This window comes from Schistocerca piceifrons, chromosome 1 (assembly GCF_021461385.2).
Source record: "Schistocerca piceifrons isolate TAMUIC-IGC-003096 chromosome 1, iqSchPice1.1, whole genome shotgun sequence".
In the NCBI taxonomy this organism is placed as follows: domain Eukaryota; kingdom Metazoa; phylum Arthropoda; class Insecta; order Orthoptera; family Acrididae; genus Schistocerca; species Schistocerca piceifrons.
This window is the reverse complement of record NC_060138.1, coordinates 544175467-544190718: the sequence shown is the minus strand read 5'-3', so window position 1 is coordinate 544190718 and position 15252 is coordinate 544175467. Positions and strand designations below refer to the sequence as shown.

At 37.8% G+C, this 15252-nt stretch overlaps 1 protein-coding gene across 1 annotated transcript in view; it reads right to left on the bottom strand.

Annotated features, from left to right (window-relative positions):
* Positions 1 to 4062: 4062 nt before the first annotated feature.
* LOC124799916 (ATP-binding cassette sub-family D member 3) overlaps positions 4063 to 15252 on the bottom strand; it is a 98903-nt gene continuing 87713 nt past the window's right edge. The window contains exons 14-15 of the mRNA XM_047262955.1: positions 9975 to 10136; positions 4063 to 6454 (exon numbers count right to left, since the gene is read on the bottom strand). Of these exons, the coding sequence (XP_047118911.1) occupies positions 6377 to 6454; positions 9975 to 10136 (240 nt within the window). The 3' untranslated portion in view covers positions 4063 to 6376. The remainder of the gene's footprint in view (positions 6455 to 9974; positions 10137 to 15252) is intronic.

Genomic DNA, 15252 nt, shown 5'->3' with positions numbered 1-15252 from the left:
ATCATAAACACAAAAAATGAAATTCTTCAAGGGCTCAATCTTTAAGCATTACAGTGATGACTATACAGAAAAGTACAAAGTGATTGACTTCAAACCTTATGAAGCAGATTTGCAAACATTTCTGCCAAGCCTTCAAAATTGCATGTCTGCACAGGCTAGGGCAGCAAAGCCAATACCATACAAAAAGATGTAAGATATAACAAAACGTTCTTAAGTTTGTTCACCAGTTCATCATCCATTCTACCTATCAGTTCATGTGTACTCAGATGAAAAAGTGGCAATGAGGCCTAGGACAATGAAAATGTGCTACTCTCTGGATATGGAGACAATTAAAATAATAAAAAGACTTCAATAAAACATTTTTTTAAAATTTTTTCTAACATATTAGTCAACATTTCATTGAGGATTAAACCAAAACCCAAACATGTTTCCCCACTTTTCTCAAAATGATGAGGTCATTTTGATCAGTATGGTTATACTGTTGCTACTTAAGATATGTCCGCCATAAATAATCTCTTCATAGTGATCCATATTGCAGAGTACAAGTCACACTGGATCACCACAATTGAATGAATATAGATTTCTATCCACTACTCACCTGTAGCATCCAGGCTTACAACCCATCGAGAATGAAGTCTCTGCTATGAGTTTGTATTCATCATCTGACTTGCATACAAGATTATCAGTATTAAACCAGTCATCCATCTAAATGTATGTTGTTCGGCAGCAGCAGGTATCAACTCAACATGCAGACAAGCGCCCCGATGCAGCTCCCAACACATTGGAGTGGAAATCAAGTACAATCAAGCAGCAGAAATAAAGTTAGCATGCAGACAAGCTCCCTGTTTATGATCTGTGACACAGCACTTTTCTTCTATGCTCTGCATCTAACTGGTCACCATATTTCATTGCTGAACTGCTGACTACTGCTACAACATCTGAATCACTAAATGTAGCAGGATTTAAAAAACACTATATCATTGGTATCTGTTGCATTATGTGCTTATCAAAACAGTCTACATCTACTTTATGAAGATTGAGATATTTCCTTCTGATGGACTACAAACTGTAAGTTCTACTATCTGTCATGACCAACTGTTGTGGCACTGCTTAGCTGTTCAACACAATATTCACTAACCTGAAGGGCCTGTGACATGTCTACATTTTTTTGTATATACAGCACCACTCCCTTTTCTCTTACTGATTCTATGGAAGTATGATACCAGCTTCTCCCTGTCAAGATGTATCTGATATTAGTGATGTTCCGGTAAGCACATCATCTGCTGACATTCCACCTGCATGGGTAAGAACATCAGCCTTTTTAGTTACGAGGGTTCTTGAGGAATGATGCTAAATGAAAATACTTTAAGAACCATGACTTTCTCCAAGCTGTAGTATTTTATTTTGATAGTAGCTATTTCAAATGTAACTAGATTTATTCTGCAGTTCTGTCTTTTGGACTACTCGATCCTAAAAAGAAGTTCCAGGAAACGCATTGGAAATCACAGCAGTGATGGGACTAGATGCTTCTGCTAATTTGTTGTGGTAGTAGTGTCTTGACAGAAGTATTCAGTTGTAAAATATGTCTCAGTGGTGCAGCCGAATGTGTGGCAATGCATCAGTCACACTCATGTATAAACACGTCTCTCCTGAGTGATTCTCCTAGTTCTACATTGCAACAATGCATTTAATTTACCCTTGCAAAGTCCATTTTTTATATGGTTTCTTCTGAAAGGCTATGTTATTCTCAGCAGATTCCATTAATATCTCATTTTTGTTCTCATACAGGCTTACACACCGTTTGACTGAAATATCATTCTTTGTTCTTTTCTGTGCAAATCTTCCATTATCATATCGTTCTTTCATTTGCCAGACTCTGTACACTTTGTACAGCTCTTCAACCTCCTCTTCAGAATGTATGTTGGTGTGCAGACTTGAATGATTACCACCTTTTTTTTTTTTTTTTTTTTAAACAAGTTTTGGCATTTGAGATCTTTCCAATATATGTAGTATTGTTTTATTTTCTTATTTACTCATACAGTAAAGTCTACACTTGAATTTGCATTCAACCCTCTACCTAAATAACAAACCTGATTAAAATTCTATTTGCTCTTTATTTTTTCTGCACTGCTAATATTCCTACTATATCATGTTAGATATAATTTACTTTTTATTTCGACACCACAAAGTATCTTGTGATCCTAACGTCCTGCAACTTCCTAAATAAATAATAGTAGTTGAGCTTCTGGAGTCCATGTTAGTGTCTATTTAACCAAACTTGATGTAAAATGGTGCGGGTGCAGAAGTAACAGTACCTTGTAGCCTGGGTTCCCTTAGTCCAATGTTTTCTATATTTTTCAGCATGGCCAGAATGCCTGGTCCTAATAACTCAGAAATGGTAGTAAGACCTCTGACAATCCTGACCATAGTACAATAACCGGACAGAGCCCAAAACTTTGAAAACAAAAGTGACCAGAGCTAAGCTACAACAGATTTACCCACAGCAGTTTAAGCCTAGGCCTGAGTATTTCCAAATCCTCTGATCCTGGGGTCAACACCTACCAGTTCACAAGCTGATCAGATGCCAACAATATGATCATTTACCAGTCAATCAGCATGCATGCGACACACAATGCATCTGCGTCTAGTGTGGTTTGGTGAGAAACCCATCCTTGTATGTTCTCCACAAAGCTATACCTCAAGATGGTTACTGTTTGTTCAAGAACAGCTTTCCAATGTTAATTTCTGGATTGGATAGTGGGATGAACTCCGGTCGGTTCCCTTACACTCACTGAATTGTACTTAATGACAGTAAATAGCCACATTTCACTTCTGAGATATAAAAGAACACAAACATCAATGTGGACTGTAAATATATAAATTCAGTAGAAAGCAAAGAATCAAACTAGGCAAAAAATTAGTCACTTCCAGGAGGCATCCCACTAAAGCTGTACAGCACTGTCTATGGTGATGATAATGGCCTCTTTTTTTTTGGGCAAAGAAGAGAATTGAGAAGCTCCTTCAGACATGCCCTGTCCAGCCGAAGTCACTCATCTAATTAGATCCCACACAGCTCCAAATTGTGAGGTTGTTTATTCTATGTTTCACCCACTAATCTAAATCTCCCAGACATTTTCTGTGGGATTAAGGAAACCTGATTTAGCAGGCTAGTTGTAATACAATAAGGTGCCAGTGTGTTCATGAAATCAGGAACATAAGCATACTCATCACTTCAATGTTATGGCTCAAGTCAACTGCCAAGGGTCACATGACGACCTGGTACCAGTTCTTCACAAACTACAGTAGTCGAAACCAACCAGTGTGGCCTCTTAGGCAGAGCCAGTTTAAGGCTCAAGTGATACAAGTGGCTGACGACAGTCACATGAAGCACTGGAAAAATACTCCATGATCATTGTAAACTGATCCCACTAACCTTTCGAATCCTAATCTGACTTCAGGCCTACAGAGTGAGTGTATCATTATCATAATACGACATTCAGGACTTTAATATTTAAATGTATAGTAGGGCAGATCACTACTCATTTATTAGCAAAGGTACTGAGTAGCAGACAGGCATGTGGAAAAATGTTTATCCTTTGTATTGTCTATTCTATATGCTTTCTTTCTTTCCCTAACTGCCAGTCTGATGTACAATGGCTCCTATATTTCATCAGTAGAGATGTATCTTCACATAGGTACTGAATGACCGTATTATCTAACTTCCAAACAGCAGTTTTCCAACATAAAAGTATCCCAAAAGAATAGAATTACCCACCTTCTGCTTGCTTGTAGTAGTATTGTTGATTATGTAAGTTTTGTTAACCACCACCCACGCAAAATCTGTATCAAAATTATAATAAAATTTAAAGTCCTTTTGGCATCGTTGATTTATGTCAAATGTAAAGAACAGGACGCAAATTATCGATTTAGAAACTGGCAATCACACTTACATAAAAAATAAAATATTTTTTTATTTGTAGCATACATATAAACACAGCCACACATATAATATTCTCTTTATATAAAATGGAATACTATGAAAAAAATTATGCTGTCTTCAAGAGACAACAGTGCAGTGAAATGATATTTTCAACATCAATTTGATGTATCACAATTTGCAATTTATATATTACATGATGCTGATTTCCCTAAAATTAATCAAATGTTGGAAACAAAACAATTTTTATAAATAAAATATATCTGTACAAAGATATTGCATAAAATTAACAAAAATAATAAATGTCAACAGAATCATGATAACTTACATAGTTCACTTATCAATGAGAAAATACACAACAACTGTTTGACTAAAACATTAAGGATCACAGCATCAAATACATCACATTAAACTTTGTTCTGCTGTATAAAAAGCACTAAAGACATATCAGAAATACCCCAGTCATCTGAATGACAGGAAAAAAAATCAAACAAGGCACACAATCTGATGATGGTTATCACTATGCAGTATTTCTCTGATGAAAAAAAAAATCCAGATTTCAGTGTACATAATCATACTAACAGCAAATATATCAATGACGTCTGCATTAATAAGTACTATTCTGGATAAAATCTGTCATATTAAAATTAGATGACATCACAACATTATGAGCCACATAAAAATAAGATTTCTGCCAATGATCAAACTTGCCCTTATAAAATATATGCTGCCCATTTCACTAAAAATGATACTGGTCAGTGTAAGTGGTGTTTCTTTTTTTGTTTTATTTTTTAAATCAACAATGTCAGGTAGTCATGGTAAGACCTTTGTCATAGTTTCACTCCAGGCAGAAACTGTGGTAAAAATAAAAGTAAGTTCCAACTTTGTAACTGAATAAAAACTGAAATTGTGCCAAGAATACTTTTAAGTTTTAAAAGCTCATTCCCTTCAGACAGCACTAAATTATCTAGTTTTGTTTGTCCTAAAACATACAATGCATCCTTTCACTGTTCATTTAAAACAAGCAAATGATTTTACACAATGAGTATGAAAGTAAAATAAGATGGTCTGTCAGTATAACTAATGAGCAAATTGGCACACCTAGCCTGCATTGTGAGCTGGGTAGCTATACAACCTCTAGCCAATTTTTTAATAAAAAAATAAATAAAAAACCAGAAAGGAAGTCCTATTATAAAGTGTAGCAACTGCAAACCAATAAAAAAGTTTACACCGTGCAATATATCTAACAATAAATTGATTCCTTGTGGCAAGAAAATGCTCCGAATCAGTGGTGCAAATACTCTTACTTTAACAAAATCTCCATTCTCTCTTTAGATAACAACTGAGTGTGGCTGATAGCCCACTGAAATTCTATGTATAATCTTTTGAAGACAATTGACTGAGATACAATGTCTGTTTAATTTTTAAACAGATTCAAGATTTTATACAATAAAATAAGAGCCAATTTATATATTACAAAATAAACCTTAAGGAATGAATGTAACACAGTAGATAATGTTTCTCAATTGTGATAGTTAATACAACTTATTTTACCAATCATTAACTGCTTCAAAGGTAAACTCATACAGCTGCTGTTCTCTTCTATTTACTAAAACTTGACATTCCCCTATCACCATCCTTCTGCCAAGGAGAATATGCTCCAAGTTCAATTAGCACAACAGGAAAATACTGTAGCAATGTTACAAATAGAACAGGAAATCAGAAAGAGGAGAGCTTCAGTTATATAATGTGTATTAAAACTGAACTGAGACTGAAAACGCATTTTCACTCTTAAAGTATCCTTTTCCTTTTTCTTCTCCTTTAAAAAAAAATTATGGCAAGAAAGATGGCTACAATTACAAATGAGAAGAGCTGATCCTGTTGACACCTTTCTGTCCATCTGCATGCCCATGTTCAAAAGTATACTGTCCCAACAACATACGTAATGAGCTCACTTCTTGTTCCTCAAACATTTTTTTTTCTTGTACATTCTAAAAGTTTAGAAACATTTGTTCCATATTGTAAATATGTTGCACTATCTTTGTTTTAGTGTCATCAGTCAGCTGAATGAAACCTTTCACTTCATAATACTTATTAGTTTCCTCATTAACAATGAATTTATAGCACAATGATTCTATCATTAAAGGGACTCACAATTATGCCAGTTCTTCCAGGCAAAACAACTATCCAACATACTGCTGAATGAAGACTGATATAGAAGCCAACAGTTAAACAGCTGTTGAGAGTTATTTTACCCACGCTATTTTTTTTATTTTTATCAGGTTCAGTTCTCCAACAGATGAAAGTGAAGTAGACACAATTAAGTAATTTCTGTAACAGAGTTTTTCCTTTGTGTAGTTGCCTATTGGCACTCTTTGTATACAAAGTTACACAGCCAAACCAGGCCAAAACGTTTCATCACCAGTTTGGTTCATCCTTTCATGACCCAAATTCTTGTGTATCCTCTTCAATTGGCTTAAATTCAAATGATCCTCTGCCATCCATGTGTAAGTAATACTGAAAATTTAAAATGGCAAATGAACAGCAATTTTATTCCATTTACATTAGACACATAAGTGAAATCTGAATAAGGAAAGCTGGTAATTATTATTACTGTTGTTGTTTTGGAGCATTAAATGACATCAGTGTCCTTGAATGAAAAATTGACAAGTGTGATGAAAATCTATCACAAAAAACATTTGTAAAACCCAGCTGTAACAACAAACAAGGATTCATTCAAGATTATCCATACAATTTTGATAAAACACAACAAAGTAACTAGATAAGATCAAGGATAAAATAACAGTTCAGACAGAGTTAAAAAAGGGAAAGATTACTGTGGCTAGGCGACTACTTAAAAATAATGGCCTAATGGGTGACCAAGCCACTCTGCAACATATTTTGGGAATGAGTCCTGATGACATACAAAACATTAAAACACAAACCACACTCTTCTGACTACAAGTTAAAATACAGGGCAGGTCCCATGGAAGACCACAGTCTATTCCCAAGCCATCATATAAAACACACACAATTAAAATACGTTGTGCAGACACCCATGTTCCACGTTGTTGCCACATTGGTAGCTCTTTGTGACAGAGGAGAAAGCTGTGTGTCAGTGGGCAATGTACCAATCTTTTAAGGACCTCTACTTCACTTAGTCAGGATCAGAAGCAGATAATGCATGGTCACACTGAAGGTTTCACAAATAGCAGCTCATTACTCCTCACTTCCAGTAATTGAGCCTCCCATCAACACATGGTATAACGTGGTGACAGCCTGCAGGACGACTGAACAATGATCAGGTGGTGGAAGAGAGCAAGTCGTCTTGGCAGCGCATTAGTGGCCTGGAACCCAGCAAACTTTCCTGCCTTTGCAAGTGAAGGAGAGCACCCTGCACTTCTTATCCTATTCTACTGGCTTCGTGCCTCTGACTAATAGCAAGAACAACACATTTGGAATCTTGCTCCAGTACCCTCAGGTTAGCAAACAACTCCACATAATTGGTAACTGCTCTGGGAATCTTACTCTAAGGGCAAAGTCAGGTAACAGGATGGAGCTGCTGACAGAATACCCATCTTTGTTGAGACTAATAAATCCAGAAGGTGATTTAAAATCTCGAAACATTTAAATTTACAAATATAATCTGGTGTACAACTCTTTTGTACAAAAAGTAACTTCTGCCTCGTTAGTACCAATGGAGATCCCCTACTCCACCCCTCACTTTGGACCCTAATGTACTCCACCTCTAATGACTGAAGACTCTTCCCAATGACCATGTTGCCCACCGAAGGTTGCAGAACAGACTTTCTTGTGGTGGCTGGATCGGAGGTGGAGACCAGACAGAGCCCTGTATGCTTTATGTAGCACAAAGAGAAGATGTCTGAATGGAAAATGGACATTCACCAGCATCTGCCACAAGCTAGGAACTGGAGTTGGGTGATAAGCCTAATGCCCCCTTGGTCAATCATAGCCGGCATTTTGAGATATGAAGGTCTCACAAACCCATAAATCATAAAAAAATGAGTCAGTGTGTGTGCAGCTGTAATAATACTCAATGTATATATGACTTTTTTCTTTAATCAAAGTTAAATAACTACCTCAAAGATATTACAGTCACAGTGCAACTACCTATGGACTAGAACGAGGGAAAGACTTAATCATGACATAGATAAGAAACCATCCTAGAATTTGCTTCCACCTCTTAAAACAAAAGATGAAAAAAAAAAACAACGCTTGTATAGGGATTTTTAAGCCAACAAATTTTTGTAAAAAGGGGGAAGATCTTAATCAGAGCCTTGTTACAAATTTCACCACATAGGTCCACACACAGATTGGTATTAAATTCAATTATAGGCATGAGCCATGCACATATCTAAGGTATTTTTAAATTACGAAGCAGTGTAAGACAAATAAGTCATAGAAAAATGATGATAAACTCAAAACATCACTACATGTGCTAGTGTAAGAAGTTGATTGCCTTCCTCAGGACAAGAAATAGTTTAAGGAATTTTTAGTTGGCTTCATTGTGAACTAACAAGATATAATCTGTGAAAATGCTTACACTTGCTGCTCAACAACTGACAGGGGAAAAAGTGATTTCAACATTTGGCACTGTGTTGCAACAACGTATCTGGTGTAAGCTGTCACCAACACACTAGTTGGCAAACAAGAAGCCAGAAGATCGATTAGAAGGTGCTGGATCAAGTGTGCCTATCACGAGGGAGGCCAGAGAGACACCCACAAGCAACAGGCCCCCAACACCCTCTTGACACCATGTATTTAGGTCGCCGCTGCTGACCAGGCCCGACCGCCAGTCAAGCCACTGCTCAACAATGTTTTTGTGTTGTCATGACCATCAAAAGTGCTTTCCTCCAAAATAACAGTCCAAGTTCAAGAACAAGTGGTAGTCACACGGTGCAAGATTGGGACTGTATGTCGGGTGATAAACTGCTCCCAACCGAACTGTTTAAGGTTTTGAGCAACATCTGCAGAATGGGGATACATTGTCATGAAGCAACACAATGCCTTGATTGAGTATTCTGTGCCTTTTGTTTTGAATCATGTGCCAAAATTTTCTTAACATTTCATAGTATCATACAACATTGATGTTTTCATCTTTGGGAAGGAATTCAACAAGCAGAATGCCCTGTCTGTCACAGAACACAATGCACATAACTTTTTTGCTGATAACATTGTCAAGAATTTTTGTTTTTTTCTGGGGAGTGCCTCCACTCTACCGACTGTTTTGATTCTGGAGTGACATGGCTGGTCAAAATTCTGTTTAAGGATTCATCTCCCTCATCACTATATTGGGTAAGTAATGTAAAAGCACTGAGAAGTCACTTCATTTTGTGGACAACTTTTAAGAATTTTTGAAATATAACAGGGAAACAATATGTGAAAATTTAAGTGATTTGTGATAATCTCAAGCAAAACAGTTTTTGAAATTTGTGAAAACTCACCATAAAGCATTCTTATTGTCAACTGCTTGTTTTCATGAATCTTCTCATTCAGTTTCTCAGCCAAAAAATCACGGGGAACAGAAGGCAGCCCACTCTGTGCTTCATCATGAACATTGGTTTGGTCATCATTGAGTTGTATCACCCCCTTTCTCACCATTCCATCAGTCATCACATTTTCACCAAAAATCTTTACAAGCTGACAATGAATTTCAGCTGGCTCAACAGTCTTTGTATTCAAAAACTGTATTACAGAATGTACTTCACAGTCAACAGACCCAGAGATTATCTTCAAACATTTGGAACGGTCACTAACAAATGTAAACACAACAACCAGCTGTAATGGCATCAGTGGTAAGACAATGAACCAGAGAGATGAGTGTGAATGCATGGAGCTGCAACAATGATGCTTTGGAGTGGAGGGGGTGGGGGGTAGAGTGAAATGGTACTTACTTTCCAGTAATGTATAGTGTTTATGGTTCTTTTACCAGTTACGTGAGAGATTTTGTTTTAAATAGTCACTGTCATCTATCTACATCAGAACTCTGATAGACTGATATGATCAGTAGATATACCTCATGGTGCTGCCAGAGCGATTTCCTGTGGCTAACAGTAAACAGTGTGATGCCAGTTTCTCTGCAATACCGGTACATAGATCCTTCAACATCCACACTGACTGCTGATGTGCACTCATCCAGTATGGCAAATTGTGGAGCATGATAGAAAAGACGAGCCATCTGAAATAACAATACAAAAGCTGTGAAACATGAATCTGTAAAATATATATATCACTCAGTTACATAATTTACCAAGTAAGAAAGGAAGTACGGTTGAAATACCTGTGCTTAGTACAAATAACATGAGTGTGGACAAATAACACAAATTACTTCAAAAGATTTGCAGCTTGATACCACAGTTTTGTTTTCTAGAGTTACAGGAAATGCCGACACAATGAAAGCTGTCAATGAAGAATGTAAACACAAAGTTCACAGAAAATCATAGTTTGAGCAAAAGTGTAATGCAGTTTTTAGTTTTTTGAAAATCATGCCTGTTTTATTTTGCTTTATGTTATCAGTCAGCATTTCTCCAACATTACAGTAAAAAAACGTGAATGGAACAAGATTTCCGATGTGAAGAAATAGCACACCAGTTTGCTGTTTATTCATATCGGCATTCTTCAAAAACAGCTGCTGAAAATATTGAACAAAAATCTAAATGACAAGATCAGTCTCTGCAGTGGGTGGAGATATGTGAGAGGAAGTGATGACGTAATCAGTGCTACCTCAACAGGAACTGCAACATTTTATTTCACCACACAATTTTGACATTACAACTGCTAGGTCACTGACATTTGCAGAAATGAAAAAACAGGGAAGTTGTTGAAGTGTTTTGGACAAATCCAATAAGTGACAACTGAACAACAGACCCATTGGACACTGTTTATTATGCCACTTACATGCAGTTAGCATAGTTAGCAACATGGTTATCGCCAAGCGCAAACAAGCATTGTTTTCCTTTCTATTCTTGCTCTAAAGGGGATAAGCAAGCTGCTAGCTGCTTAATGTACAGAATATCTAACAATAAATCAAAACTTAAACATACAGCTCTAAAAACAGCAGTATATTTACAATGTGCAGCCGATCTAGTTATAGGCCGGTACATAGATATTTTTTCTGCCGCAATATCGATACTTTTTTTGATGTATCTGCTGTGTCATCTGAACAAGACACAGCCAGGGCAAAAGCATCACAGGCACAAAGATGCGAGCTTTGCCTCGGCCAATTGCCAGCCGTGTACAATCCGCTAATGACTGGACGACAATGGACAGAAGCCTACTCAGAAGATAGAAGAGCAGCTCTTGCCCACGTTGTTATAGATCATTGTCCAGGGCTGATTTAGACAGGCAATGTCGTTTCGTGACCTCTTAGAAGTGAACAGACAGTAGTTGTAAATTGTATTTGGTATGTACTGTGAAGTCTGCCTATGATTATTTGCACTTAGCCATTGAGGGCCTTCCTTTTTGTGTTATTGTACAAGCAGTCCTGCAGACTTAATCCTTCAACTAGTCACAAAATAAGTAAACCTTTTAAACTAATTCGTATGACTGTTACTAATTTGCTGGAGTGTTGTAGAACCTTCGTTCTCCTATCCTATTACCTGACCCTGGGGCATAGCTGTGTAATAGTGGCAGGGAGAAATTGTCTTAATGGTGTACTGCACCAGAAGCCATTTCACAGACACACAAACTCTGCCTACCTTAACAACAGTGGCCACTCGGCCTCCACAGCAGTAGCAATGAGGCCTTTACATAACTGGCGGCGATGATCTACAAACATATCAATACATCGTATTCCTGATATTTTTAAAACTATCAACAGTCCTTGTGTGAAACATCTCTATGTTTTACATTGTGAACTGGTGGCGTAAACACATTGAGTCATAATTCACAGAAAACATTTCACGTATAATGCCACACATTGAGCCAGACAAGAAAAAATTGTTTTTGCTTGCTCATACGTCAAGGAATGAAATGTAACTAAATTTAATAAAAGTAAGAAACGTGATGCGAGATTTTGATGGTTCTGTGCACTTGCATGAGCCAGGAGGGTATACACACACACACACACACACACACACACACACACACACACACACACACACACACACACACACACCAGTGCTGGCTGATACAAATTAGGACTTTGGTGTATCATGTAATGCATCCGTGGAAGATCTACATATCCAAATTTCAGCCATTTCAGTACTACATTGTTGACTAACTTACTGGTACTTTATTTCGTAAGCAATAAATTCATGAGGAAAAAATAACAGTTTATAAGTTATTGTGCTTAGTACACTTAATGTTTTTCCCTGTTTATGACTCAGCTTATACAAAGGTGCACCAAAATGTTAGATAGGAGCTATTCAGCTACTAGCCTTACAGCATTAAATGAGCAAACAATTATTGCTCAGCATCACCCACGGGCATCTGCATCTACGAGCTAATAATACAAAATTGGCAGATTAGGTTGATGCAGTGAATGTAACTGTGATTAAATACTGATTTTTAAAGGCACCCTGGACTAACAGCTGCTTCATACATAAAGTGCACTGCCAAATGGCTAGCTGAGCACAGACATAAATAATGAATAAAGGCCAACCATCTCTTTTTAAAAAAACTCTTACAACACTCATCCTATCACCATCTGCAATGGAAGTAAGGTAGGAAGGGAGGGAAGGATGTACGGAGGAAGGAAGGCTAGTGTTTAATGTCCTGAGGACAATGAGCCATCAGGGAAGCAGCACAAGCTCAAATTGGGGAAGTAAACTCAACTGTGACTTTCAAAGTAACCATCATGGCACATGCTTTAAGCAATTTAGAGAAAGCACAGAAAATCCTAATCTTGATGGTCATACTGTGATTTTAAGCACTGTTGCCCTCAAACTAATAGAGGGCAAGACCTTAGCTAATTGTAGAGATGTCCTCTTGTCAACACACGAAGTACAGTGAACTAAAATGTGGTACACTAGGAATGGTATTCTGTTAGGAAAGGAAAACATCTAAGCCATTCAGAGGTGGGCTGCTAGATTTGTTACTTGTAGGTCTGGTCAACATGTGAGTATTAGGAAGATGCTTCGTGAACTCAAATGGGAATCTCTGGAGGGAAGAAATTCTTTTTGTGAAACAAAACTGAGAAAATTTAGAGAACTAGCATTTGAAGTTGTCTGAAGAATGAGTCTACTGCCGCCAATGTACATTTCGAGTAAGGACCATGAAGATACAACAAGGCAGTCGAATGAAATTGAGACAGATGGAAAAAAAAGTAATTTTTTAATACTTCAAAAATAATCGCCATAACTGTTAGTATACTTATCCCCACTGGGAGACAAGATGGTCAGTGCATCCTGGTAAAGAAAAAAATTGCGGTTGCCTGCAGACCACATGTTGCCAAGATTGTTTAGAGTACGCTGCAGATGTTTTGCTGGGAAGCCCTTACACATCCTCCATACAGTTCCAATCCCCCCCCCCCCCCCCCCCCAATTTCCATATGTTTGGAGCCCTGAAGAAAAACTTCGATGGCCAGAAATTTGTTTTAGATGAAGAGGTGTAAGTCTGGGTACAATCAAGGTACTATAGGCAACAGCAAACATTTTTCCATGAAGGTACCGACCATCTTGCCTTGCAGTGGGATAAATGAATTAACAGTTATGGTGATTATTTTTGAAATAATAAGCAGTCTTCCACCTGTCTCGAGTTCACCTGTCTGCCCCTTATAGGTAGTAGTTTTTCCCTCACTCTATTAGCAAGTGGAACAGGAAAGGTACGAACTAGTAGTGGTACAAGGTACCCTCTGCCGTGCACCATATGGCACTTGTCAAGTATGTATGTATGTATGTATGTAATGTATATGCAGATGTAGCTGTCAGCATTGCATATTGAAGAGGCCTCTGGTGGTTTAACCCATGTCAATAGACAGTGACCTATTCGGACGGTGGGTGACAGTTACTTCATTACATCTCTTTGACTGTAGAGAACTTTGTTTTGGGTATGTTGTTGATGTGACTGACTGCAGTTTGTTACAAATCATTTTCTGCCACTAGGTCTCCCAATGACACACAACATTAAGAGCAATGCCTCCAATCTTTTCAAGAAAATGGCTGACAATAGAATAATGACTTAATTTAACTGATTAAATCTTGTCAACTAATCTCAGTTTGTGCTGTGTAGTAAAGGTCTCTCCATATAGTGCTAGCAGAGCTAAACAAGAAAAATATATCTTGTTGGTATATTCTGTGACCTTGCAGAGCCTTCGATTTGGCGGATTACAACTTAAGTCTTTGCACGACACTATTTTAGGAAGATACAGATTGCTACTTACCAAGTTGCAAACAGGAAAATTAAAAGGCACTTAGCCAAAGCCTTCATCATAAAAAGAGAAACACACACCATTCATTTCCACATGGAATCACACCTCACACACACAACTGCCAATTCCGGCAGCTCTGGCCCAAGCGACTGGAGTTGGCAGTCATGTTTGCGCAAGGTGTGCTTCCTCGTGTGACTGAATGGTGTGTGTTCCTCTTTTTCTGACAAAGGCTGTGGCTGAAAGCTTATGTGTAAGTGCCTTTTAACTGTGCCTGTCCTTAATATGTCATCTTTAGGGAATATATCTGTTCCTACATTGTGATTCCCATCACGAGTTTCCACTGTTTAATTCTGCATCAAGTGATCACTTTCCAATTACCACCATCCTTCAGTTCATGTGCACTATTGATGCTTTATGCACATAGACATTTTATGCAGCTGATGAATATAAACTGGAAGAGGGCAGGGGTGGGGAAGTGGAGGGGTTGCAACACCAAGGAGGAGTTGTGCAACAAAAACGAATGTTTTTACATTTGAAAGGTGATGTATATTCAAATTTCACACCAACGCTGCATAAGAGTGACCCTAGTAGTACCACTTGTTGTTGTTGTGGTCTTCAATCCTGAGACTGGTTTGATGCAGCTTTTCATGCTACTCTATCCTGTGCAAGCTTCTTCATCTCCCAGTACCTACTGCAACCTACATCCTTCTGAATCTGCTTAGTGTATTCATCTCTTGGTCTCCCTCTACGATTTTTACCCTCCACGGTGCCCTCCAATGCTAAATTTGTGATCCCTTGATGCCTCAAAACATGTCCTACCAACCGATCCCTTCTTCTAGTCAAGTTGTGCCACAAACTTCTCTTCTCCCCAATCCTGTTCAATACCTCCTCATTAGTTATGTGATCTACCCACCTTATCTTCAGCATTCTTCTGTAGCACCACATTTTGAAAGCGTCTATTCTCTTCTTGTCCAAGCTAGTTATC